Source organism: Sturnus vulgaris, chromosome 18 (genome assembly GCF_052056855.1).
Source record: "Sturnus vulgaris isolate bStuVul1 chromosome 18, bStuVul1.hap1, whole genome shotgun sequence".
Lineage (NCBI taxonomy): Eukaryota > Metazoa > Chordata > Aves > Passeriformes > Sturnidae > Sturnus > Sturnus vulgaris.
This window is the reverse complement of record NC_142260.1, coordinates 4978689-5006653: the sequence shown is the minus strand read 5'-3', so window position 1 is coordinate 5006653 and position 27965 is coordinate 4978689. Positions and strand designations below refer to the sequence as shown.

General features: G+C 47.2%; 1 protein-coding gene across 1 annotated transcript in view; it reads right to left on the bottom strand.

The window, feature by feature from the left end:
- PTDSS2 (phosphatidylserine synthase 2) overlaps positions 1 to 25694 on the bottom strand; it is a 29581-nt gene extending 3887 nt beyond the window's left edge. Inside the window, exons 1-10 of the mRNA XM_014878724.2 lie at positions 25483 to 25694; positions 17428 to 17529; positions 12706 to 12788; positions 8053 to 8120; positions 6359 to 6493; positions 5509 to 5559; positions 3944 to 4057; positions 3193 to 3311; positions 2405 to 2519; positions 670 to 815 (exon numbers count right to left, since the gene is read on the bottom strand). Of these exons, the coding sequence (XP_014734210.2) occupies positions 670 to 815; positions 2405 to 2519; positions 3193 to 3311; positions 3944 to 4057; positions 5509 to 5559; positions 6359 to 6493; positions 8053 to 8120; positions 12706 to 12788; positions 17428 to 17529; positions 25483 to 25679 (1130 nt within the window). The 5' untranslated portion in view covers positions 25680 to 25694. The remainder of the gene's footprint in view (positions 1 to 669; positions 816 to 2404; positions 2520 to 3192; positions 3312 to 3943; positions 4058 to 5508; positions 5560 to 6358; positions 6494 to 8052; positions 8121 to 12705; positions 12789 to 17427; positions 17530 to 25482) is intronic.
- Positions 25695 to 27965: the final 2271 nt, after the last annotated feature.

Genomic DNA, 27965 nt, shown 5'->3' with positions numbered 1-27965 from the left:
ATGTGGGCTCAGGCAGGTTGTGACATTAAAAGAAAAGGTGATTTTTGAGAACAAAGCTTTCTCAGCTCTCACATGGTCTGCAGAAACAAAAGCAGCGAGGACAGATATGATGCTGAGGTGGGAACAGTCTCAAGTACATGCACTGCTGTGTGTGGTGCCTGACCTGCAGCACATCCTGCTACTGAGGGCCTCTGACCTGCAAGAGGATGCCAGGAGAGATGCAGAGGGCCAGAAGGGAAGACAGCTCAAGGAAAGAAGTGCCTTTAAGAACCATATTTTTTTAGTCTAGGCCCTGATATCCCCAGAGGGCACAAACAAGGACTGCAGTTCCTGGCTCTCAGTCTGGATCAGGAGCAGAGTGCTCCTCTGCCCAGAGCCAGGGGCACTCCAGCTCATTTCCACATTTCCTTCTCCACAGAGAGATCATTTACCAGCCACTGAGCTGAACACAGAGCACACACAATGCCCTTAACAACAGCTGCTCTCTGACCAGGGGGCGTGAGAGTGCTACCTCCAAAACAAAGGAACACCAAGCAGATGCTTTGGGATTGGGCCTTTTTGTCCCTGACAAGCTGAACTGGTGCCCGAGATGGATGCCAGCAAGCTGGAGCAAGTTCAAAACAAAGCACGTGGAGCTCGACATGGGAAGTGCAGAGAGGTGGGGCTTACGGGTCGTCCATGAAGTCGTAGATCTCCCTCATGGCCACTCCTCCCACGTTGACGAAAAACACAAGGCGTAGCAGCACCAAGTAGTGTTCAGGGGGCATCCACAGCACAAACTTCAGGTAAAACGTGTTCAGCTCTGCCAATAAAAACTGGGAGAAGGGACACTGGAATTACATTTGGAAAATACCACTTGATGAAGCCTGGAATGCCTCTCTCTCCCTGAATGGCTCCCCCTGTGCAGCATCACAGAGTGAACCATCGGCACCAACCCAAAACCAACTGGGTTTTTAAACATTTCCTCTACGTTGGAAGAGGCACTAAAAATCACAACAAAAAGCTGGACAAGCAGTACCCACAAATTTCAAGCAAGTTTTTGAACTTCAAAGTACCTGCACAAACACTGAGGACAAATACCAAAAGCACAGCTTTTCCTTTCCCTGTCCTGTAAAACCCAGCTGAGGGAGCCCCATCATAACAAGAGGCAGGAGCTGCACATCCTGGGGGGCTGGGCTGTTTTTTCTCAGTTATGCAAACTCACCCTCCAAGCCAACTTGGGAAAGTTGATTTTATAAATTAAGAGCAAAATGTTCTCTCAAGCAGCTGCCCTGGCAGTGTGCTTAAGGGAGCAGAGAGACACCAGACTGTCACTTCAAAAGAAGTGATAACAAAGGACATTAAGCATTGCTGAAGCCCAAGGAGTGAGCCAGAACCTGAAGGTGCTTAGAACCTGTCAGCTGAAGCTGGGATGTGCTAAAAGAAACATAACCCACAGTCCAGCATAAATTCATTGGGATCTCTGTTGCAGTAGCACCCAAACCCCAATTTCTTCAGGGTGCAGCTAGCAACCTTTTGGGGAAACATCTATTTTATTTATACTCTTTTAGTCCTCCCACCAAGCAGGCCTGGTGTGCCACGTGAGCTTGGCCAATTCCTGCAGCAGGAAATCAGGTGCTGGGAGCTTTTTCTGGCAAAACACAGAGTTCTGTCCTGTGCCACTGAACCTGGTTCCTGCCCAGTGCCTCTGGATCACCACACGTGTCACAGGGATGGATTTAGTTAAATTTCACAGCTGCTGGGTTGAGATAAGTCTGAGCTGCTCAGAGGAGAGCCAAGTGACATCCCATGGATGGCACAAAGGCCAAAGTCCCCCAGCTGGGAAAGGGGAAGAAGTGGGAAAAAGGCATTTAAACTGCCCAGTGTACCCTCCCTATTAGTCTCAGGTGGGTGACAAGTTCAGTTTCACAGGCACAGGTATGAATTTCAGATGCTGCATTCACAGCATAAAACAATTCCACCCACTCAGGTGCTGTGTGTGAAGTGAAATGGAAAAAAAAAAAAAAAAAGAAAAATCTAGGAGAACTGAATGATTTAAGCAGATCTGTACTTCAGGACTGAGCTCAGAGGAGCCCAAGGCCTTGGATGCAGCTCTTTCCAGCTGTAATGTGACCTGTACCCCCATAAAACCAAGCAATCTGAGCTACTTTCACCCACAACCAGTGCTTTGGGGAGCAGCAACCTGCTGAAAACCCAAAGATCTCAGTTTATATTGCTCCCATTGCCAGCAGGAGTGGTCAGGAAGCAAGGACAACCCTTTGTGCAGTGAATCTGTCACCTGTGTCACAGACACAGCCAGCCCCCTGCTCTGCAGGACTGGGAAGGGAACCCTCCTGGCCTCAGCCTCAGGAACACCCCCAGAGCTGCATCCTGAGGCACAGAAGGGCCAGAGAGGTGTCCTCACCACGAAGATGATGCCACAGACTGCGAGCCACCTGCGCAGGCTGGAGGCTGGCTTCCACTCAAACTTCACCCAGCTGTATGGGGTGAACTGGAACACGATCCTCTTCATCTTGCCTCTGGAAAAAAGCAAAATAACTGCTGCAGCTTGAAGGAAAAGCAGGCAAGAGGCATCTGCCAGCGTTTCCAATTGAGACACCAGTTCAGATATGCAAAATGCCTCTGTTTACTCCATTAAAATCACAACTTAATGAGATTAGCTCTGAGCTTGTTATTTTAATTATCAATTTAAGTTTTAATATACTACACTCAGTGTTGTAAGCAGTTCTGCTCTGCTCAGCAAAGACACTACAGAGCACCATGGGTCATTACTGGTTCACAACTACATGGGATTTATTAAATTTTAATTCCCAGTGTCCCAGTTCCTGTGAAGTTCTGGTTACTAGGGAATGCAAAAACACCAAACAGATCCTTGCTGTGAATGGGAGTAGGATGTCAACTTGGATTCCTGCACCTCCTTAAACCATTTCATCAAATCAGCTCAATTCCACAGGATGCCCTCACCCCCAGCCAGGAGATGTTTGGGACACACAGGTGTATTTCCAACAATCCCATTCACAAGGTGAAAAAAACCCCTCAAACCTCCCTGCAGCAATAAGTCACTGGATCCTGGAGTCACCTGAACACCCAGGAATTCTTTAATCCACATTAAACCCAACAGAACAACCAAGCTCTTGAACAGGTGCCCAACCTTTGTGCTGTGCCTGTGGAGTTCCCTCCTCCCCAACTTACTTGTAGGTTGGAATGTTCCAGAGTCCTTGCCACTTGTAGGTTTTCAAGGAAAGCCAGGACAGGGTCTTCATCCCACAGTAAATTCCTAACCCGTTACATAAGATCACATCCATTATCCACTGGAAGGAGAAACACAGGAATGATGCTGGGGAAGGAACACTTGAGCTTGGGAAAGGGAAACACTACAGGCAGACCTCTGCATTCCAGGGAGTGGGAGAGTGCTCATTCCACAGGTTTTCTGAAGGCTAAATAGCTTGGCTTGATGTCTCTAATAATGCACTGACTTTTGGAAATACAACCATGCAGCAAATCATTCCAAGATTGGGTCTTTCCCAAAATCCATCCAAACACAGACCCAGAGCTGAGTGCCTGACTGCAGGGAATTCTGATCACTCTGACTCCAACTTACACCTCACAGGAAAATAAAACACAACTTTAAAAGGGTGGGTCTTTAGGCTCACACCAAGTTTTGCCTTTCTCTGAATTTCAGATTTTACTGCTTTGCACCATCAAATATTTGAAAACGTTCAGGTACAGCTTTAGATTCTCCCTCTGGCATGAAAGGAACCCAAGAAAATATTTAACCATGTCCAAGTGTTTGTAACACATAAAATTACAGAAACATTGACAAGCATGTTACCAAATTATCAGGGAGCAGTCACACACGTGATACAATTCAGCTCTCATCACTTCCTAGCCCTCCCTGTAAAATCTGTTTTCCCAAATAAACCCTGATCCCTGCAGTACATACGTGATCCCACCAGCATTCACTGAAGTTTGGGAGCTGGTGCTCCAGGCTGTACTCCAGGAACTCAAACATGACACTGATGATCATGCACATCCACCAGTCCCGAATCATCAGAGTCTGAAGGGAGAAAAAAAGTCTTTTAAACAGCTGCTAAAAAACATCTACAGTAGTAGATCTTACAGTCTCCAGCTTCCAGAAAAGCATTAGGAAACTCAGGATAATTTTATTTTCATGATGTGATGGTCCAACTGCTCACAGGCCTCTCAACTTATCAACATCACCAGCACAAGAGACAGGAATGACACTGAAGAAAATCACCTCCACCCCAGCCAAAACCAGCACAGGAATACAGATTAAGATAAATTCTGGAAAAATGGGATTCAGCAGGAGGGAAATGAGTTAAATGCATGGAATTACTGGGTGCTCAACCACCACAGGCAGCATCATTGGAACAGTGCTCAGAAAAGGCTTTTCAGAGCCTTTTATGGGCTCTAAACGACTCCAAAGCCACAATAATTTCTGATGAATGAGGCCCATTCATTCTCAGTATTGCCATCCTGGTGCTTGGAGATTTGGGGGAAAAAATCCAAACACAAGCCCATCTCTGTTTATTGAGACAACACATTCAACCTCCAGCTTTTAATAGAGAAATAGGTTAATATTTAACATATTTAAGAGAAAAATATGCTATGGCCCAGAGGAAATCCAGCAGCCAGTCTCCTTCCAGCTGGGCAGCTCAGTTTCTAATGCAGTTCTCTTGAAAGAAAAGGATCCAGGCTTTCCAAATTTAGAATTCAGTTCATTAACAGAAAAAGCTGAAGTCCAGGTCTCCCCATGCCCAGCAAATTCCCATCTGGTTCTGAGGGATCCCCCAAACCACTCAGAACACATCTGCACTTTGAAATGAAAATGCAAACCAACAGCTCCAGCTTGTTTTTAGAGCAGCCAAGCTCTGTCAGTTTGTTATTTAAATAGCAAACCCAAACAAGGTCTGCAGGGGGCAAAAATCTCTTAAGTCAGTTTGCTTGGGTTAAAAAAGGTAATATTTAGACCAAAGTAACCAGGAAAACACTGCTGAATGTTCTGCCAGAGACAGGCACACCTGAAATTCCTTTCACAGTTGGTTGATACCAACTAAAAAGTAACAAGAATTAAACCACTGCCCATTTAATGGTTTAAAATCCTGATCTGATGCCCTTGGGAAAGCAGCAGCAGCAACATCTGTGTTTGGGAATATCACTGTCACTGCCAGCCCCACACTACACATGCAAAGGTCATTCCAGCATTTCTGCTGCTAGAGGAATTAAGTTTTCTATTGATCTGACCCCAGGATGAATCCCTGTGGAGGAAGGAAGGAGCCTGTTGATGCAACAAAGCTCTGGAAATAAATGAGGTGGCCTAACATGGGCAGGAGACAGAAAAAAAGGGGGGAAAAGGCTTTTCACATATTGACATGTATTACAATCAGCCTGGTTTAAGTGACCAAGGCCTGGCACCACAAAAGCAGCAGCAGTGAGACTTTGGGAAAAGAGGAGCAGAGTCCCCAGGCTGAAATGAGCCATTCTTACCTTCAGGTACCACCCAAAAAAGTGAGCAGGAACAAACCCATCCAGCTTGTCCTGAAAATCAAGAAGAGAGTGAAGGTCACAGCCATTTATTTTTTTTTGTCCAAGAAAAATGCAGCAATAAACTTCTAGTTTTTCCACACATGAATACTTGCATTCCTTCACCAGGAAGGAATTTAGCAGAGTTTCTTAGATCTTACCAGCCCTGCCAGTCCCTGGGCACAGTGCCTTTCCCTCTACTTCAATAAGATCCCAGTTATTCCAGCTTTTGATGCACTGAAGATTTACAGGGCAGACCCAAAGGATTCGGGTGCTCCTCACTCCATGCAATCAGAGAGCTGTAAATAACCATCATTCCTCTGCCCTGGAATTTCTGCCAGTGAGAAACCTGATGGTTTTCAGGACTCAGAAAAGTGCTGCTGGAGCAACCTGCACTAGTGGAAGGTGTCCTTGCCCATGGCAGGGAATGGGGCTATTTCATCTTTGCAACCCAAACCATTCTGGGATTCCGTGGTGCAGCTCTAGGGCTTTGTGCCTCAGGGTGACTGAGGAGCTTCCTCAAGCACAGGAAGAAATCCAAACTCTGACGGGGAAATTTGACACCAGTGACCTGAGAAAGAAGAGCTGTTGAACAGTTCAGCCCTGGGCAATCAGGTAATTGGGATCCAGAGAGAGACACACCCCCATCTGATGGGCAGGAAAGGTCAAGAGAAGAGAAATAAAGAGGCTGAAGAGTCAGTCACAGGCCGTGCTCTGATTTCAGCACTCAGCCAGACTCACAACTGCACTTTGAAGAGTTCAATGAAACAGCTTTTTAGCCAAAAATAGCCCCATTAGTGAGTTTGTTGCTTACCCAGATGTTGTGGAAGGGATCAGTTCCATTGCCAGGGTCATAAATCAGGCAGTTGCCCCCGTAGTCTCTCTCTGGCAGAGGAACCCCTAAGTGGGGGTCAATGTACTTCAGGAACTGCCTCCCATCCTGCACAGTCTGCAAGGGAACACAGAAACCCAGGATCCCCCTGAAGGATTCACACACAGAAGGCACAAACAGAATTAAGGCCAACATTGATCTTCAAATCCACCTTTTTTCAAATTTGTAGCGGAACAATTCTTGAAATAAAGCCAGGCTTTGAAGCACCCCACACACATACCTGACTTGGACCCTCTAATCCTAAATATTAAGGGAAAAAATGGCTACAGAATGACCTTAAAGATGAAAAACCCGTGGTCTTTAACCCTTTAACCCCCACCACTCCTCTGTGCTCCCCATCTCTCCCATAAGCTTCACACAGCTCATCCTTCCCAACACCCATTTCCAGCAAGGTCCCAGGCAAATAGCAAAAATAAATTATCAGAACGACCAAAATGTGAACTCATCTATCACTAAATCAGCCACATATTTGCTGGGCAGTTATTTACTAACAGAATCACTCAGTGGTGTGGTCAAAGCTTGACCCTGGAACATTATGATGTGATGTCCAAAGCCAAAATTAATTAATAGAGTAATAATAATAAAATTACAGAATAAACTGCTGAAGTCACATGAACTCTGGGACAAGTCTCAGCCACGAGCAAGCTTGGATTTGCTGTCAGGAAGTTCAGCCACCTGCAGACTCAGCAGAATTTAACCTTATTTCAACCTGGGCAAGGCAATGATGTATTTTTAGTAAAGAGCTGAGCACCAGCAGGGAGTTCCTTAACCACTAAATCTCTGCTGACACCACACGCTGCCACAGGGAAGCAAAGCCATTCCAGGCTTTTCTGTTGGAATTCAGAACTACTCCAGTACGACCAATAAAAATTACTCAGTGTGACTGCAACTATTCAGGAATATCACCCTCAAGGAGGGCTGGAAAAACCCAGGGTGACCAGTCCCACTTCTTCAAGCTCATATGGCCTCTAGAAGAAAAACTTGGAAAAAAAAAAAAAAACATTCCTCATCCTTTTCTCATGCAAAATGATTTTTAGAGCTGCCTGATGAGTATATTGTCTCAAAATATTTAACTTCTGAGAATTGCAAAAGTCAGGGAGTTCTCTGTTTACTAAAGGACAAGATATGGTAACATATGGTCAAAAAAGAACGTGGTAAAAACTGTTTAATTTGGAAGCACCAAGGGCACATCTTTCCATGAAAAACCTCTCCCTCAGCTCCTGCCACCAGACAAAACTGGGTGTGAAGTTTTACAAAACCCCCACACCTACAAAGAACCTGTCACTCCAGGTAAAAGGCATTTCCAAAGGTAAAACCAGAATTCCCCCCGAGTCACACATGGCCCAGCAGGGCAGAGACTGGACTGTGAAACACCAGCTCATCTAAAACCACTTCAAAAGTGTCTGTCCTGGGCTGAGGGAGACTGGAGGTCAGAGCAGGTGAAATATTTTTATATTATCATTTCCCTCAGCCTCATAGTCTCATTAAGCAGCCTAATGATTCCATCTCACAAAAATGAGCAACTCCTGCAGTCAGCAGGAAAAAAAAAACACCACAAAGGAGTTGATTTCCACATGGAAGTGGCATTTAGGAGCTGGAGTTGTTCAGTCACTTACCTGGAAGAGGATGAAGATGAGGAAGAGCTCATAGACCACACTGACACACAGCCAAAACCTCCAGTAAGCTGCAGAGAGACACAGGGGATGTCAGCAGCTTTGGAGCAAACCATACATTAATTATTCATTTATTTCAATATCACAGAATCCTGGAATGCTTTGTGTTGGGAGGGACCTGAAAGCCCATTTCATTCCACCCCCTGCCATGGGCAGGGACACTTCCCACTGTCCCAGGCTGCTCCATGCCAACCTGGCCTGGAACACTTCCAGGGATGGAGCAGACACAGCTTCTCAGGAAACCAATTCCATTTCAAGAGATGCTCCCACCACGGAATTATAATTCCCAGCTCCCAAGCACAGTGCTCCCCACCCTCCCTCAGGGACACAACCAGAAAAGATCTTTAACTCCCACACAGGCTGCTGGAATTGCTCAGGCACTGACCTGGATCTGGGAGAAGAGATCCAGATCCACAACACTTCAACCCAACAAACTCAGCAGTTAAGGACTGGAAGGAAAGGAATGTGCCACCTGCAATGCTTTCCAGCAGTCCTTGGGGGAGAACCTGATCCTTCCTGAACTTTCTCCCTGCTCTCAGGTGACCTGACCTGTCCACCCTTGGATATAGCAGGCACACCCAAGGCAGGCTGGAGTTGTGTTTGGCAGCTCAGCTTTCAGCCTGAGGACAAGGTCGTGTCCCCACGGGGCAGAAAGTGTGAAGATAATTCAAAACCTCAAAGGTAACTTCACTTTTACTTGGAATGAAATTAAAAACAAGCAGACCAAAGGTTCAGCAGGTGCTGGATGCAAGGCCTGAGATCACCTGGGACTCTCCAGAAGAAATGCCATGCAAAGCTCAGCTGCTTCAGAGCCCTCCCTAGATGTGTGATTACAGACCTGCACACACCTCAGCAACACTTGAATCCAAAGGGTGTCCAAATTACAGTGTCTGCACTGCCAGCTCTCCTGACAGGCTCAGCCCTCGGGTCACAGGCCATCCTGGATGGGGGTTTTGTGCTCATCCATGCCCCTGATCCATCCCAGAGCCAGGCTCTTGTTCCATGCAGTGAGGGGCTCTGAACCCTCTCAGTGTTTCTGTTTCCTGCCCTGAGAGGTTGATGCAGAGCCAGGGTGGGTTCAGGCACAAATCCAAAGATTCCACACAAGGGAATTCAGGAAAACTCGACCTGTTCTGGTGGATACTGAAATTCCAAAAACATCACCCACCACTCTTGGGGTGAGACCTGCCTTCAGGTGTTTCCTGGTTATAAATGGACTTCTCCTTCCTCAGGCCCATGGGGGTGATGGAGAGGAATCCCAACAGGATTGCCAGGAAACCAAGACCCTCAGACCTGCCTTGGGAATTTCTCTCTGTTAATTCCAAGGCAATGTAGGCACTTTGATGTTCAAAGCAGGGCCAGGCATAAATTACACAAGGATGAAACCAACAGAGGCTTACAAACAGAGTTATCAGCTCAGAACCATAAATCAACTCCCCATGGAGCTCCTCAGGAGATGTTTTCTCCCAAAATATGTCTTTATCCAGTTCAGCCTCATGTAGGAAATAAATTCTTTTTTAAAAAAATCCCCAAAACAACAAATAAACAGTAAGAAATCGAAACCAAAAATACCAACAAACTTCACACATTTTTAAAAGCAGTGTCTGACACTATCATTAAAAGAATGTGGAAAATTAATTTCATCAGAATCACCTATTTTACACTTCTGGGAAATCAAAAAGAAAAAGGGAAAATAAAAAATGCATGTGTGGCCTGGAGAACAGTATTTCAGAGCTCTGTGACAGCTTTCACCTGTTTGTCTTTCCAGAATGCATCTTAGGAAAAAGAATCCTCCATTGCTCACAGGATTATTTGGAAGAGAGAAGCCTCTTCCCAAACTGGCACCACATTCAAGCCAGCAGGGAGAATTAACCTTTCATCACCACCCTTCTCCCACCTTGGAATGTTTTTTCTAACCCATAAAATGCTGTTTTTTCTAACCCATAAACCTCGTAGCAGAGATTTTACACTGCTCACAGTCAGCAATGTGACAGACTTCTCCTCAAAGTGATGCAGACACAGAAAGCAGAGAAGTCTAAATCCTTGTCTGAGCTTTTATTCCCTTCTGTACACAGGGCTGTGGCAGCTGCTGAGCAGGCTCAGCAAAACAAAATATAATTAAAAATTGAGATCTGGTTCAGATTTAGTGCTGTGATTTCTCCTCAGCTCACAGGGGTCCCCCAGAGATTCTGAATACACTCAGTACCTGCACCCCAAATGTTTTCAAGGCTGTACAAACACTGTTCTCTCTCCTCCTGGGTCAGGGTCACCTTTAGCTGTAAGGTTATTTTTGGCACATCTCCAATACTTGTTTTCCTTTAATTCACTTGCCATTCTGCCTCCCTCCAATCAGGGCTTTCCTCCTGAGTAAGGAGGTCTCCACTAATCATTGACACACCTGATAACCCAGGGATTCCTGTGATCAAACATTAAACTGCTGCCTTGCAGGGATTTGGGAACAGGACATGAACATCCCAGAAAGCTGAATCCAACCAGCCTCTTTCCCTACCTCTGCTCAGAGCTTGGCCACTCTGCCTGAGAAGCTAAATGAGTAAAAAATACAAAAATTTGGGTTGTTTGCCCAAGGAAAATGTTTGTCCTGGAGCTGCTCCTTCCAATGTCACCAGTGTAGCCCTTGCCTGGTCCCTGCCTGCACATTCCCAGCTATCCCAGCCCTCAATCCCACAGCTTACTCCAGACCCTCACAATTTACTCCCTGAACAGCTCGTCCTGTCACACACTGTGTATCAAGTCAAACTGGCAAAGGCTGGGAATATTAAAAGCTGCTTCTCAGGGTATTAATAACTGTCATGGAAAATTTCTTTGGAATGACAGCATGGATGTGTTATCTTGACAGAGGCAATAAAGCATCCCTGGGCTCCTACAACACCAGGCTCCAGAAAAGGAGCTGGCAGGGAAAAGAAGAATATTTCTTATCTGCAAATCCTAAAGATTTGCATCAGGCTACTGATGCTGACTGTATCCAGGATTAATTCTACCAGGGAAATGCTCCCCAAATGTAGCTGTTCACCCACCAATAAATAAATGAAAAAGCAGAGTTTTAGATCTGTCCCTTGCACTGTACTGTTCCCTGGGGCTAAAGGAGTGCTCCCCCTTTGCCTGAAGGTTTGGATGGAACCAAAGCCAGAGAAAAATGGGATAAAAGCAGGGCAAGTCAGTAAAGCCTTGCCTGAACAGTCATATCCACTTATTTCCATGACAATCCTACAGTTTTGAATTACAGGGAGGCAACTGGTGTCTCTCCACGTAGCAAATTATTAAACTGGAGAAAATGGGGGCTTGTGTGGAATCAGTAGGAAAATGGCAAAGCTGGATGAGCCCCTGGCTAAAGCTGGGAATGCTGAGAAGGCAACCAAAATAAGAAATAAAGCCACCAGTCTGGACAGGTGCCACTAAGGTGGCGGCTGGGATCAGTTTCCTTAATGGCCTTAATGAAAAGTAGGTTAATGACACACAGCAGGAGCAGCAGAGAAGGCAGGGACAGCAGAGATGATCCCAAGGGCCTGGAGTGACAGAGGAGCTCCTAACACAGCTCCACACTCCGGAACCAGGAATTTGGGAAGCATCATATTAACACCAAAATCCCCAAAATAACCCTGCAGCTCTGGAGAGGATATCTGAAAGCAGAAAGCTCAAAACAATGCCAGAATGTTATGGGGAAACGCTACACTGAGGGCAAGACTAAAAGCCAAACTTCCCTGCTTTGTTCTAAGGAATAAAACCAGCCCAGACAAAAACCCCCAAGACCTGGGTGCACCCAAGTGTCACTGGTGTCCTCAAAAGGAACAACTGATTTTACAGGAGGAATCACAATGAACTGGAACAAAAGGAAAGACTAAAACCTGCTATTTAATAAGAAAAGCAAATGTAATAAACCCCCCAGGTTTGCTGAGGGCACCACTCTGGAACCACGCCTGCTTTGGCTGAGGGTTGTAGGGTGGCTGCTGGGTTAAATTTCTGGCATAAACCCAGCTTGATTTGGCTGTAGGAGAGCCCAATGCTTTCAGGAATATTATTTAAGCCTATAAGAATTCCCTTAATTCTTTCTCTTTCAATGATTCACATCTAAAAATAGGCAAAAGATCAAAGCTGTCTAAATATTTTCATGTTTCACATGCTATTACATTACCTGGAAGAGATTTGTGTTGTGCTTTCAAGACTTCCAGTCTTACAAGAAACTTTTAAAATCATAATTAAGGGCCTCTGATCTCCTGTGGAAAATGGACATGGAGCTAAGGAAGTGCTCCAGCACCAGATACATTGTCACAAGTGCAGTCCCAGCAAAAAAAATGAGGATCAACAGGAGAAGTTCAGGTTTAAGAACCTGGCAGTTCTCACAGAACTTTTTACCAACAACAGGAAGCCAAACCAGGGAGATCCAAACAGGTCTCCAGGCTCCATGGAAGAAGCCCATCAGGATTTTATGGAGGAGCCTCCATGATCAGTGTGCAGTGCTGAGGAACCTGTGATTACTGAAATTACAACTTACCTGCTCTCCAGGCAACACAAACATTTACCTTCCTCACAAACCAGGCAGCTCCTCAGGAGTATTGTGAGCCCAGCAAGGTGAATTACCTGGGTGAGGTCTGGAGAATGGTCCATCTTTAGCTTGTGTCACCCCAAAGCACAAGAAAACCAAAATACTGGCGACGATTCCTCTGGAAGGAAAAACAGAACACCCTGGTTTGTTGCCTCATCCTCCTCCTGAGACTGCAAATCATCTTCTTTGATGTAAGAAATGTCTGGCCCTTGATTTTTAACTGCTGAATGTGTCCATCTTTAATGGATCCAGACAGCATCCAGAAAAAAACAACAAAAAAAAGGCTGAGGACCACAGTAAGTCAAACACTTCCCCGTGCCTGGGAGCAGCTTTTATTCCCAGTGGCTCACAAAGACACACAGGATTTAGCAGTGAGACAGCTCTCACTGCTCCACTAGATTTCCATGGAATTTAAAAAGGAGCTGTCAGACTTGTCACCACTCCAAAACAGCTTCTTAACCAACTAGAGACAAGCAGGAGCTTTCCAGACCACAGCAGCACTGCTGCTACTTCAAGAGCTGGAACCATAACACAGAGCCTAAGGACCATAAGAGAGATTTTAAATAAAAATAAATTATCAGACCAGAAGCCCAAATATACCAAAGACCTACGACCCTGGGCATGTTCCTTTAGTTTTAATGGATTAAATGGCATAAAGCAATGCAAAAATGCTCTGTTTACTGCACCTCAACTCCCACTGGATCCTGCTTGCTGTCTCCTATCACCTGCTTAAGAGCTGGCTGAAAGGATGGACAACTGGGAAAGAGCTCATTCCATGTTTGCAGAAAATGATGCAAGCCCTGACTGCAAATAAAATGGCTCAGTCTGCAGAAATCACACAAAATACCCAGTAATTTTGCTGTCAGACAGAAAATGCTACAAACCAGAAGCAACAGGATACTGTGCTTTAAACATGTCAAAAAAATCTTTCAAAATAGAAGACTAAAGGATTTACAAAAACTATTTTGCAACATATACCTCCGAGTATAAATGTTTGTGCTTCCTGAAAATAAAAATGGGGTTTAGTTAGCAAATGTAACTCAGTAATTCTGCTTGCTTTAAACACTGGGAAGCACACCAGAATTAGATGCTGAATGGATCTGTGAATAGAGAGTTCCATGGGGATTTCCAAAGATCTGGAGGGCAAAACCCTTTCAGCTGACTTCCAATAATGAGAATATTCTGCATTTTGAGTCCCTGGCTGCATCTGGAAGCTCCAGTCCTGTGTGGTGTGACAACCCCATCCAACTCCAACCTCAGCCATGAACTGAGGGGTCCAGACCACTGCTCTGGGCTTGGGAGAGTTGTCTTCCCAAAGCTGGAATTCAAATCCTGGACCCAAATCACCACAGGAGCTTAGCTGTGCTCCTTCCCCTAAAACCCACTCTCAGTCCAAGAACAGCTGTGCTGAAATATGCTGGAGATTCAGATATATTCATTTACTTCAAGTTCACCACAGGAAGTTTGGAAGCAAATCACAAATTTGCATAAATAACCACACCAGATCCATTTATTTTTTTTTTTCCCCTCAGTGGTAATTAAATTTTTCCTCTTATCATCATTAATCTACCTCCTTAGGAAGCTTCCAATGCCTAAGCAGCAGCCTGGCCTGAGGCAGGAATGCTCCAGCACTTGAGAGGGGTTCTCCTCTCCTCTCCTCACCTGGTTGGACACAGCCACTGGAATTTCCTGATCAGCAAATCAGGAAGGCAGAAAATAGCCAAGTGTGCCCACAAAAATCATTTTAACCAATATTTTTTTTAAAAGGGAGAGCCTGGTAGCAGCTCCATCAGCACAAATAAACTTTTGTTTGTGCAAAGAGTCGATTCAGACACACAGAACAATGAGGAGCTGTGTATGGCCCTCTGTCCTGGGATTCAAGGAGCCAGCTCCCACTCCCTGTCCCTTCCCGGGCTGGATCCATGCTGGCACAGCTGGTACAACCCCCTCGGGGCACCACAAACCCTGGAAGAGGGCTCTGGCCTCCTGTTGCCTTCATGTCCCTGTGGGTGCTCAGCCACAGCAGCAGCAGATCAGCATGCACACCCACATATCCCTGGATCTGTCCCTATGGAAAGCAGGGATTGCCAAGAGCTGTGTAAAAAAGCATCTCAGGAGAGACATTTCCCAGCTGGAAATTCAACGTACAACCCTGAAGCACACGGGTGTTTTTAAACTTCAATGTGTTTTTACGGGAAAAAAAAAAAAAAGAACTTTTTTTCCTCCAAGACACCCTGCTCAGCATTCCAAGTATTTGGGAGCTGTGGATTTCTTCCATGCAGAGAAGGTGTTCAGTGTTTATTTGGCTACACTCAGAGCTGGAGTTCAGACCAGGCTGAACAGAGGAGAATGTCACAGCTGTCAGTCAGGATGAGCTATTCCATGGCTGGAAGAACTGTGGGAATAAAGCTCTCACGGATCAGTTTCACAGCACAATCTCTCCTTGCTTTACAAAGGAAATGTTCCACTGCTCTTACACCAGGGGCAGTTTGATCACGTGTGTGATCCCAATAAACTCTTACTACATTTACATATAAAAGGCACCTGCAACCTTATCTTAAGAAAAAAAACCCCAACAATCCTCCTTTAATTGTTTCACTCAATCCTCCTTTAATTGTTCCATTGCCCTGCCCTGTTGCAGGTCCAGATGCAAACACCAATCTCAGCCACAGAGACCACACCCCGTGAGCTCAGACATTCCTGCTCTCAACTTGGGTCTTGTCCATCCCTTCTCCTGTGAGCGATTCCACAAATCCACCTCTCACCCTGCTCCTGCCAGTGACTGACTGGATGGAGCACTTTTATAGGGTGACATAATCCTGATTTTATAAAGGGGGGAAGGTGGGACCACCCCGTGACTCCAGTCCGGGAAACACAGAGCCAGCAAATTTGGCAAGTTCACCTCAATTTACTGCTCTGAGCACCTACTGCAGCTCACAGGGACACCTCAGCCAGGGCATGGAAACAAAGGAGGCTGGAGCTTTTGGAAATGTGTATTTAGGCTTTGCACCTACCCCAGACACTGCTCCCACTGTCAGTGTGCAGGAGGTGGAAATAAAACCCCGTGACAGCTCCAGACTCTGCTCCCTGGTGACGAAACCTGTCCTGGTCATTAGGCACCAAGTGTTCCTGAGGAATACCAGCACACAGGGACAGCCTCGTGCTGCATGGGGCTTGGAATCACATTTCAACACAGCTCCACGCCAGGACTGACAAAGGTCTTGGGGCACGATAAAGGATTTTAAGTTATGGAAGCAAAACTACAAAACCTCTGATAATCTGGGCTTTGATGCACATTTTGCCCATCTTATCCTGCTCTGAAATGCCTCCTTTTGTTCAGAGATACACAAAACCTGGAATATTTGCAAGATCACGTCCAAGCCTCAGTATGCTGCTTTTCAAGGATTTTTGTGCCAAGACCTTGCAGAGTTGCAGGAGTGAGCAAAACCTGTTTGCTGCCCCTTCCCTGGCATGATGCTGTAAATTGATTTTAACGACTTGGGCACTGGATAAGCAGAAAACAACTCGTGTTTCCTGAGAGAAAGATGCACCTGCTGACTAATCTTCCCTGGGTTTGTTTTGATTAAAGCAGTCGAGGCTCTAAGCTCAATAATAAGATATTCCACTGAGTCACCTTAGCTCTGTATTACTCCCTAAGGATGCATCACCACTTCTCTTTCAGCTTTTCCCCTTCTCAGTTCAGAGTGGCCATTCCAGGCCACACCACCCCTCCAGCCTGGCCTCCCTCATTATGACTGGGAATAAAATGGCATTTGTTCTCACAGAAACCTTCCAGAACCTTTCCCAGGCTCCAGATACCTTCCAGTTTGTCCCATCTCACCCCTACATGTGAAATCCCAGCTCTCAGTGGGGCACAGTGTGAGTTCCATCACTCCCAGGCATTGTGTAACTGCCAGAACAACAGCCAAGATTATCTCAGGAAATACCCCAATTCCTGCATCTCCAGGACAATGGATGCTATATCCTGAGTCACTTCAGAAATGTACAAAAAGAGGAAAAAAAAACCCTTCAAAAGCAAGAGGAAAAATCTCATTATATTTAAGAAACCAGACTAGTAGAAAACAATTATTTTCTTGCTTCTAGCAATGATGCTTTGCAATATATTTTCAAAACATACTTAGCTTTTCAAAACACCACTTTCCTACCTCCCTTTTCTTCCCTGTTGTATTTTAAAACGAGAAAAATTCAACCACATTGAATCAGTTTAAATTACAGCAGAAATTGACCACACATGTAAGATTCATTCTTATTTCCCCAGAGCTTCCCTCTGGGCTACACGTTCTCACAGCAACTTTCAACAACAAACAAGGATTTGTAGTGAAATCTTGAACAGAATTTTACAAAAAGCAGTTGAGCCAAAAAAATTTAGTCACAGCTCCCAGCATTTTGAAATGATGGTTATTTTAAGGAAAGGTTGTTTTTAAGAAAAGGCTATTTTAAGAAACAGAGGCAGAACCCTTGCCAAAGAAACCCAGCCAGCAGGCTTTAGCAAGCTTTTTTGTGTTTTGCTTTATTCTTTATTTTGCTCACACCACAGAGCAGCCACAGGCCTGACAGTGACACTAAACTGATTAGAAATTAAATTCAATGATCAGCATCAGAGAAGCTTACAGACTTATGACTGGTTTTGTAACTTCCTAAGGGAACAGGCACTTCCACAAGGGAGTGCAGGGGTCACTGGAGGTCCCATTTCCAAAACACACCAGGGAATATTCAGATGTTGCTCAGATATTCACCTCTTTGTGTTGTAGGCTGTGTCCTGGGGAGTCTCTTCCAGCAGGGTTACGTAGCCCAGTGCACACGTGAGGATGAACAGGACTGTCAGGGTATGAGCTCTCCTGAAATTCAGAACACAGAAAACTGACATTAAAAAGCAGGAAAACTCACATCTCCCTCTGCCAGTGCAGCCTCAGGAGGCCAAACCCACGGCCAGCAGTCAGGAATATTGAGGTTTTCTGTATCACAGAGCACAGAGTTTACAGTGGCACTGCATGTGGTCACAGCAGCAGCTTGGAAAAAGCCAGCACTCGGTGCAAACACCCAGATCTAAACAGCTCCAGGTGTCTCCCGAGGTTTGGCAGGTCCACACCTGACAGTGCTGCTCTATTTCACAGCCTACTAATCAAAACTGCAGCTGAGGGAACAGGCCCTTGAGAGCAACCAAAGGGAATTCACTCCAGACGTGGGAATTACACAAGAAAAAGTAGTCATTAAAAAAAGTTTGTTTTTTTTTTAAATCTCTAGGTTGCTGCTGTAAGAACTCTGATGCACTTAGCACAAGGGGTTTCTGTGGGAAAAGCCAGGTCAACAAAACTGGGGGGCTGTTCCATAGCAGTAAAACGTCCCCATCCATGGGAGCCAAGAGGTTTATACGGATTTTGGTGAAGCACTCAGGGAGAAATTCTTCTGGCACAGGTTTCCCAGAGAAGCTGTGGCTGTCCTATCCCTGGAAGTGTCCAAGGCCAGGCTGGATTTGGCTTGAAGCAACCTGGGCCAGTGGAAAGTGTCCCTGCCCTCGGGACTGGATGGGCTTTAAGGTCCATTCCAGCCCAAACCATTCCATGGATTCCATGATTCTATGGAAGGAGAGCGAGCAGAGCACACCCAGCCAGGTGACACCCACACCCTACACCCACTGATCCCCACACAGAGAATATTCCTACAATGCCCACATCTTCTCTTACTTCAAGTTGAAAATTCCTTTCCTAAATAGAAGCCAATTATTGTTTTCATTGGAAAGATCCCCTGGCCTCACCTGGGAAGCATGGGAGCTCTGTCCATGTAAAGCCAAAGGTCATGCCATGAGTTTTGGTTTAGAGGACAATATCCCTTAACACAAATAAAACAAACCACATATAAAAAGGAAACTTAGGCAGGGGAAAACCTGGAAAAGAAAGTGTACGTATGTGAAATATTTCAACTGGGTCTATTTCCATTTTCTTTATATATTATTTTGTAACAGCAAGCAGCTCACATCCCATCTCCAGGTCATGCCAAGGTTTGTATACTCAGGTTGCGGGTACACAACAAACCTTGGAATTTCCAAACTATTCACTGATTTAACTTTAAACAACCCCGCAGTAACCCACCTAAAACTGCTCTGAAAGTCAAAGAAAGGGTGCTACTGAATGAAAATTCCATCCTACTCCAAACCCCACAGCATCCCTGCAATCCCACTAGGAACACACACAATACCTCATAAGCAGACTCAATCCTCTTCTGCCCCTGCCAGAACAGAGTTTGGCATTGAAGGCTCTCCCCACTTGAACACCACCAGCTCCAGAAGAAAAACTCAAGGATCCACGAGTACTTCCAGAATTAGAGAGGAATCAACGTGCCAAAACCCAGGGAAAAGCTTGGGAGCCACAAGCTCCTGCTGGGCAACTGCATCTTCCCAGGTGCCAGGAAAGGTGATTCAGCCATCAGTGCTCACGTGGGGCCTTGCCCTGGATCCTGCAGGAGCTGGAAAACTAAACTCCAGCCTCTCCCAGGAGGCAGGACAGCAGGCAGCCTCCAATCACACCACGCGTCTGCTTGATGCATTTACATGTGGATAACAATGAATGGATTCTACGGCAAACACCAAAAACGTTTTGGTGTCTCATGCCTTGTTTTGTAGCTTATGATTGCATTGTTATATTGGTACACAGTTACAGATACTGTTGTGGAGCTATGGATATTATGTAATATCTATGTTGTAACATTGTTTATTTTTGAAGAGGCTACAAAAGCAAATCTAGGAATCCCACCTCAACACCCAGACCAAGTCAGCTGCTTTTTCAACGTGTTCAGATCCCATAAATTGCCAAAAAGTCAATTATTATACATCCTCCCTTGGACAAACACCTCGAGGAATCCCTCTACCAGCACAAGGATGATTCAGCTGCGTTCCTCCCTGTGAGGATCTTGCAGGACAGTGAAGGGTCGGTTTTGGAGAGCCCCAACATCCCATTTCCCATTTAATTTTGGTGCCACAGCCACCAGCCTGAAACCCAACCAGCTGCCCTGTTTGAGGAGAAACAAGAGGCTGCTCTCTCATCACTTCCCTTGTAGCTCAGCTTTCATCTCCAGATGCTGCCAGATTCCCTCCTAGCAGGTTTTCAAGCTAAAGGTGTTTCCAGTGCAGTGTGAATTGCAGGAGCTGAGATGAAAGGCTCTGGAGATGGGCTTGACTTCTGCCAGAGAGCTGTGAGCAGTGACACAGCAATGAGGGGAAACATAGCATCACACAAATCCACTTCAGAGAGGAAAAAAAGCCAGGAAATATGGATGTACACCATGTCTTCTCACAGCCCAGGAGTTTAAAAATAAAATAGAATTCCACAAAAAGGAGCAGCTCTCCTTAAGGAAATGCTTGTCCGAGAGATGGGGATGAATTGAACAGCACAAGGGGATTGATTTTTATCTCCACACACATTTTAAAATAACACACCAGGGCAAGGCGAGCTAAGAACAGCCCAGCAAGGTAAGCAAGGCAGGAATTACATGGGAAGGCTTATGTTGTCCTGGCCTGGAGCCTGGGAGGCTGAAGAAAGCTAAGCTGGGAATCTTCCCCTTAGAATTACACACAGGAGTTTGGGCAACACGCCCGAAACAAAGGGGGTACAAACTGCAGCCAGATCTGGGAGGTCTCACACCAAAAACTCTGCAAAGCAGTGCCTGACTTCTCCAAGCACAAAAATATCTAAGGGCAGGGACAGAACTCACAACAAATCCCAAACTGCTAAAAAGCTGGAATATTAAGTGGTTTATTTTTCTGCCTTTCTTCACCACGCATTTGGCTCTTTCGCTACTCATGCCCTGGGAGATTGAAATGAAATAAATCAGGTTTGTTCTCACACAAGCCCTTGCCCTGCTAATTCAAACACCAAGTGAGAGCACTGCAGATCACAAAAAAGGGTGGTTTTTTTCCTAGTTAATGGGATTAAGCTTGATCCCAACTTCTCTTTTTCATGCTAGGTCATTCTCCTGTCACATTGAGACACCACAAGTCTGTCAAGAAAACGACTACGAGCGCTTTTATCTTCCAACTGAAGTCTATGACAGAAATTGTGTAAGGAAATTGTTTAAACACGTCATTTTTGGGGAGATTCTGGCAGATCCTTGGGTGAAAAAGAGAGAGTAACACCCAAGAGCAGGTGGCCCATGGCCTCATTTAATCTCCCACAAATTAAAATCAGCTTAAGCAGGGACCGCACCCTTGTTATCCATGGCTTGTTTGTCACCAGTGATGCAACAACTCCATTGAACACAATAATAATCACTGGAACACAATGCAAAGAATTTATTTATTAATATTTTGGTCAGTCCTCTTAAGTGGAACAAAATTCCAAAGGAGAGCCAGTCCAGTTTGCACTTGGGTTGAAAAAGTTGCATTAATTTGGGCTGCTGGTGAAAGGATCTGTCAGCAAACCCAATTAGTCCCACCAGTAACTTTTTCACGATTTAATTCTTTATTCCAAATAATGGAAAATTCATTAAACCATTCCTGAAAGAGATTTTTAAATGGATGTCAAAGCTCTGTACTCTCCATAAATCAACACATCACCTGGGAATTCTAAGAAGATATGGTGAGTAGTACAACAAGCCCTTTCCTCCAAAAGCAGCAGAGGGTTTGTATGAAGAATAAGACATGAAAAAATACGACAAAGATTAATACTAACTTTAGACCAAGCTATAATAATAATAATAAAACAGTCCCTATTCTTAGAGCAGTCACCAGCACATCCCTGAAGTCACCCGGGGCCGATTACATTTCCATACAGACTTGTGACACTCCAAAATAGCAACGTCCCTTTTCCTTGCCATCTCCTCAAAGAAGCCCAGGAACACAGACCTCCAGAGACCCAGAACCACAGGGCAACAGCAAAGCTTTGCCAAATCCTGGGTTTTCCTTCCAATCAGGAGGAAAGACTGAGTTCCCAAAGTTTCCATCAGTTCTACAGAGCTTTCAAGTTCCACAAATGCCCTATTTTTGATTATTAAACACTTTTTTCCTTAAACCTATGGAAATGTGTGTTTCAGGAGCTTAGTAGGATTGCAAAAGGCCTGCATGTCCCTGCTCCCTGCCCAGGGCATTCCCACAGGCTGGAAAAGCATGACAGGGTGACCCTGGACTCTGGAGCAACATTCCTTTTCTCCAGTGTGGTGAATCCTGAGTGGGCATAGCGTGGCCCCATTAAAGTAGGGAAAAATCCCATGTTCAGCTCCCAGCAAACTCAAGGAACGCTGCCTTGGAAGTGCCAGGGCCATCCCTGAGGAGGGGGAACAGGGAGCAGCTCCTGCTAACTCGTGGATATTCCATCTCCCTAATCTCTCTTCCGGATAAATCCCCACCTCTTCCTCCAGATCGCTCTTAGCAAATCCCGGCTATTTCAGAGATAAGAGCAATCTCCACACGGAATGGGTAAGGAATGTTTTGGGTTCCAAATCCCTTCTTTCCAACACCAGCTGGTTTGCCCACACATATCCCCATTTCCCAGGCCATCTGGGAAGAGTCACAACACTGAACAAACCGAGAGGAACACGCCAGCAGAGGCTGCCTCTTCCCTAGCTGCAAATTCCACGCTTTTTTGCACAAAAAGGTGGAAATAATTCCTACAAACGCTGCTATTAGTCTATAGAATCACTGCCATTCCCTCTTTTTTAGTTCTTTGCTTATTAATTTTAACATCCTGAGCTCCACAGATCTCTGCTGCCACACCATGACCTCAGGAATTAATATCACATCCACGTGCTGGCAACACGAGATTATTTATGTGAGAGATAAAACAAGTTAATAATCAAAAGGTGGCATTAAAGCTAATGAAATCCAAATTAAAGTAAGGCTTTGCAAAAGCAATTAACCCACAGAGTCACAACGTGGTGGTGAAAGTGCATCTGGCACCTCCCAACACCCTCAAATTGAGACCTGATGGATGTTTTCCTGGAAAATCTTCTTTGGTTAAAGACAAGCTATAAAATACCTACAGAAATTTTAGGAGAACATCACACACAATATCCAACTAAATGACCCCAGAACAAGCAGGGCTTTGTGTGAAAGCTCCTGCTGGAGGCACACAGAACAACCCAAGGTGCTAGAAACAACAGGGAACATGTTCCAGTGGCTTGCCAGGCAGGCTTGGCATTCCCAACTCTCCACTAAGTAGTTAGTTCAGGGATAAATGATACAGAAACCACAGATCTGCCTCGAAAAGCTTCCCTCCTGTTCCCTTTTCTTGCCATTTCCTAATGGCAAAGGGAGCTGCCAGGAGCTGCCTGACTGAGCAGGTTCCCACAAGGGAGTATTTTCCAGTTCCAAGTCATTTACATGGAATAAGACCAGAGATATCAGCACACAAGTGGTTTTCCAAAGTTTCAAACAGATTGTAAAGAGCAGGAAGCCAGCTAGGAAGCTCCACCTTTCCCAAGGACCACATTTATAGCAGGAAAATCATCTCTGCAAACTAAACTACTGCTGGAATGATTTCTGTGTCCACAGATCCCAAACCCTCTCATTTTCCCAAAAGGAGTGAGCTATGAGAGTAACCTTATCCCTAATTCCTGAACTCCAAAGAGAAGGTGCTTTCTGTGTTTTTCCAAAGTCAGAGGGCAGCCACTCTTAAAAATTTCCCTTTCCTGTGGTCACCTCAGAGAGGAGTCTCGAGGGTCACAGGAAGAAAATCATTCCCCTGGACAATCTTTATTCTTGGACAGGGTAGGAACTGAGTCATTGCCAAAGGATACTCTGACATATGCAGAGCAAAAGTAACACGAGGAAAAAACTTGGGACTTTTCCAGATATTTAAACTCCTGGTTGCTAGCACAAGCTACTAGGGAAAAGAAAATTGGATAAATAGGGAAGCTAAGAAACACACTTGTCCACGCTGCCCTCCTGGGAGGGACCACCTGACACAGAACAAGGCACATCCAGATTTCCAAAGGAACGATCCACATGGCCACACTAACTCCATTACAGCGTTCAGACTGGGGTGACAGCCCTGTCACCACCACAAAAAAGCTGCAACGAGGTGAGATTCTACAGCAAAAATAGGTTATTTTAAGGCTACACAAAACAGCTGGCAAGAGCCACACTGAAGAGGGAGTAAGGAAAGGACAGCTTTACCCATTTTCCATTTAAAGGCTGGCACCGGGATCCCGCGATTCGCTCAGCCTACATGTGGTGTGCCCGCCAGGAAAGGTCCTTTTGTCCCCGAGGCCACAATGTCCCTCGGCTACACCCGCACACGTCAGGGCTCCACAGGGATCCCGCCGGGATCCAGCAGCATCCCAGCGCTCCTCTGCAGCTTGCACTGGCAGGAATGTCACCTCCTTCATCGGAATCAACACCCTCGGCTCCGCTGCTGCCCAGATTGGCAGGGTGAGAGCCAAGTGCCCTCCCCTCCCACTCCTCCATGCCAGGCTCCAGCCAAATCCCATCGCCCTCGGCTCGTATTCCAAACGTGCGGCTTCAGTGTCAGCTTGGCTTTCTTCATGGCAAGGGACGTGTGTTTAGCACACAGAAAAACACCTCTACCTACACTCATGCATGCTGCTATGGGGATTTATGGAATAACTCCAGCAAGGCTGGGATTTAGGAGCATTTTTCCAGGTACGAACACACCTCTTCCTGCACGGACTGAATTTAACAAAAATCTGATTTTCTCTGCTGGCGCAACACCACCAGGCTTCTGCACACGTTTTATGGGCTGAGACACACAAAAATATGCAACACCTGCCCAGCAGGAGCAGGGCACCACAACTTCAGCTTTCTGCCAGGATCACTGGGAAGAGCATGGATGGAAAAAGCCTCTTCCAAGATTAAGGGAGAGAAGGAGGTGGCGTCCATATAAACAACGCTGATAACTGCAATCAGGCAGGAATGCTTGCCCGAACACAGGGGGCTCTCAAGGTACTGGAATACACCTCCACAAAGCACTCACCAGGCAGGACAAGCCCTCGGGCTCAGCCCTAAGGGTCCTGCTCCTGGAAAGGTGGGGACCAGGACTGGTAAAAGAGGTGCCACCGCCAAAAGCCAGCCCTGAATTCCCGTTACATTGCCAGGAAACAATTAGCAGTAGGGCCACAACAGGAAAACACTTGCAGCCGATTCCAGTAGCGGTGTCGGCGACAGAAGAGGCAGCACGTAAACAGCAGATAACGGGTAGGAGATAACTCGGATATCCCATTCCTTGGGGCCCCCTCCACATCCCATTCCTCAGCCCCTCCACGTCCCATTCCTTAGGGTCCCCATCTCCCATTCCTCAGCCCCTCCACGTCCCATTCCTTAGGGTCCCCATCTCCCATTCCTCAGCCCCTCCACGTCCCATTCCTTAGGGTCCCCATCTCCCATTCCTCAGCCCCTCCACGTCCCATTCCTTAGGGTCCCCATCTCCCATTCCTCAGCCCCTCCACGTCCCATTCCTTAGGGTCCCCATCTCCCATTCCTCAGCCCCTCCACGTCCCATTCCTTAGGGTCCCCATCTCCCATTCCTCAGCCCCTCCACGTCCCATTCCTTAGGGTCCCCATCTCCCATTCCTCAGCCCCTCCACGTCCCATTCCTTAGGGTCCCCATCTCCCATTCCTCAGCCCCTCCACATCCCATTCCTTAGGGTCCCCATCTCCCATTCCTCAGCCCCTCCACGTCCCACTCCTTAGGGTCCCCATCTCCCATTCCTTAGCTCCTCCACATCCCATTCCTTAGGGTCCCCATCTCCTATTCCTTAGCTCCTCCACATCCCATTCCTTAGGGTCCCCCCCTGGCCCACGCGGAGCCCCGAGAGGAGAGTGGGCCATGCCCGGCACCTCTCACCAGAAGAACGTGTTGGTGCCGTCGTCGTACACCTCGGACTCGGTGCTGCGGCGGGGCCCGGCGCCGTCCCGCTCGGCCCCGGGGGCGCCGCCGTTGGGTTGCGCGGGGGGCGGCGGCGGCGGCGCCGGCTGCTGCTGCTCCTCCAGCGCGGCCTTGCCCACGTTCCCGCCGTGCGCCCGCCGCTCGCCGCGCCTCATGGCGGCGGGTGGGGACCGGCGGCGGGGACGCACCGGGGGTGGGCAGGGGACGCCCCGGGGGACACGGGCCGGGGCCGCGGGGCGGGAGGCGTGACGCGGCGTGCGCGCGACCCCGCTACCGCGCGTGCGCGGGGCGGGGCCCGGGGAAGGCGGGGCCGGGCGTCCCCGCCCCCCCTCCGTTGCCGTGGCAACCGCGTGGCCTCCCCCCCACCCCGCCACCCCAACCCCGGCCGTGCGACCGCTAGGCGGCGCCCTGAGGAGCCGGCGGCGCCCCTCACGGAGGGGACCACGAGCCCCTCAGGGCAGCCAAAGCGCGCTAATTAAACACAACGTCTTAACTCTGCGCCCTCCCACTGCAACTGTGCTAATTAAACAAAATGTCTTCATTCTGCACACTCTCACCGGAACTGTGCGGGGAAATGTGTCCTTTGCCAAGCTGCCGTGAGGCTCTCGTGTACACCCGCGCTGGGTACCCCATGCCTGACGCCATGGCTGTCCCGATTGCCGCGTCTTTGTGCGATGAAATGTTAAGTATCTGTTAAATATATGCGTTTTGCTGGCAAAATAAAAATGTGTTTTGCTTGGCAAAAGTTTTTCTTCCCACACGGAGAGTCTGGCCAGAGCTGGGGGTGCTTGCAGGGTGCCCCTGTGCCCTTGGATGTGAAGAATTCTAAAATCCCTCACCCCTTCCCAAATTACCTTGGTCAAGCTGCTCATCCGGAATGTGCCATGCTGATCCCGGATGACAGGCAGAGATCTCTGGATTTCTGCAAAGATCTTGGCACAGCAGCAAAGCTCCGGGAATACTGTGTGGAGGGAAGGCAAAGTCCTGTGGGAGCAGAGAAATGAAACAGGGAAAGAAATTAGAAGAGACATTGACAGGACGTCAAATAATCAAGACGACCTTTAAAGGTCCCTTCCCACCCAAAGCTATTCCATGGTTCTATGAAATACTGAAAGGGAGCAGAGTTAGATGGGATATTGGGAAGAAATCCTTCCCTGTGAGGGTGGTGAGGCACTGGAATGGATTTCCCAGAGAAGCTGTGGCTGCCGCATCCCTGGAAGTGTCCAAGGCCAGGCTGGATGGGGCTTGGAGGCACCTGGGATAGTGGAAGGTGTCCCTGCCTATGGTAGGAGGTGGCCCTGGACAGGCTTTAATGTCCCTTCCAATCCAAATCCCTCCAGGATTCTCGGATTTTGTGGAATAACAGAGCTGGCCACAGGAGGGCAGGAGCGACCAGGGCGAGGAGCGGGCAAAGCCCAGCAAAACCCAGTTCAGAGGTAGATAAAGGACATTTCGATCTGCTGCACAATCCCCCCCCGCCCCTCCAGCCTAAAACTCTCCTGCACATCCCACGGTGCACTATGAGAGCTGGAGGCACTCACCTTGTTCCAAGAATGTCCCGAGTTGGAAGGGATCCATAAGGATCAGCCAGTCCAACAATCCCACTCTGTGCCTGGGAGCATTGCCAAACGCTCCTCGAGCTCCAGCAGCCTTGGGGCTGTGGCCATTCCCTGGGGTGAACTGTTCCAGTGCCCTTCCACCCTCTGGGGGAAGGACCTCGTCCTAATCTCCAGTCTAAGCCTTCCCTGCTTGGAATGAGCACCAAGTTCTTTAATTACAAGCAGAACTTCACCCCAAACCACATCCTCTCCTCTAATGTATTGACTGTACTTCCAAGGATACCCACGGGCCCGAACAGACCTGGATCTGGATGAAAACACCCCAAATTTATGAGGGAATACAGACATCTGCTGCCATTTTAGCACCATTCTGAATCAGTGCCTTTGCACCCTTGGAAGAGGAGCTCCCTGTCCAAAGCAGGACAGGTGGACAGGCAGCCTGTATTCAGCTACTGTGGTTTCACACACAAAACCCTTCAGCAGTCTCCTCAGGTGGGAATTACCATCTCCACATCATCCAGGACTAACAGGTCAGGGAGTGCTCCTGGAGCTTCCCTGCTGATGCTCAGTGCAGGTCAAATCGCTGGAGTTCCAGTGGGTTGGTGTGTGACCAACCCAGCAGCCACAGAGCTGATCACATCCTAAATAATTTCCTCTGCTCAAACAGGGTTCGTGTGGCTCCCTCCCCAGTTTCAGCTTTTCCTGCTGCCATCCTCAGCCCCAGTCACCTGAGAGCAGTAAATATGGGAGGGGAGGGAAACACTGGAAGAGGGACAGCATCAACTTGCTCACCTGCCTTGCTGCAAATGCAGCTACATCCTGCCCAGGCAAAACCAAATTCCTCCTAAACAGGAGCAGCAGCAGCATGGTCTCCTCCGAGTG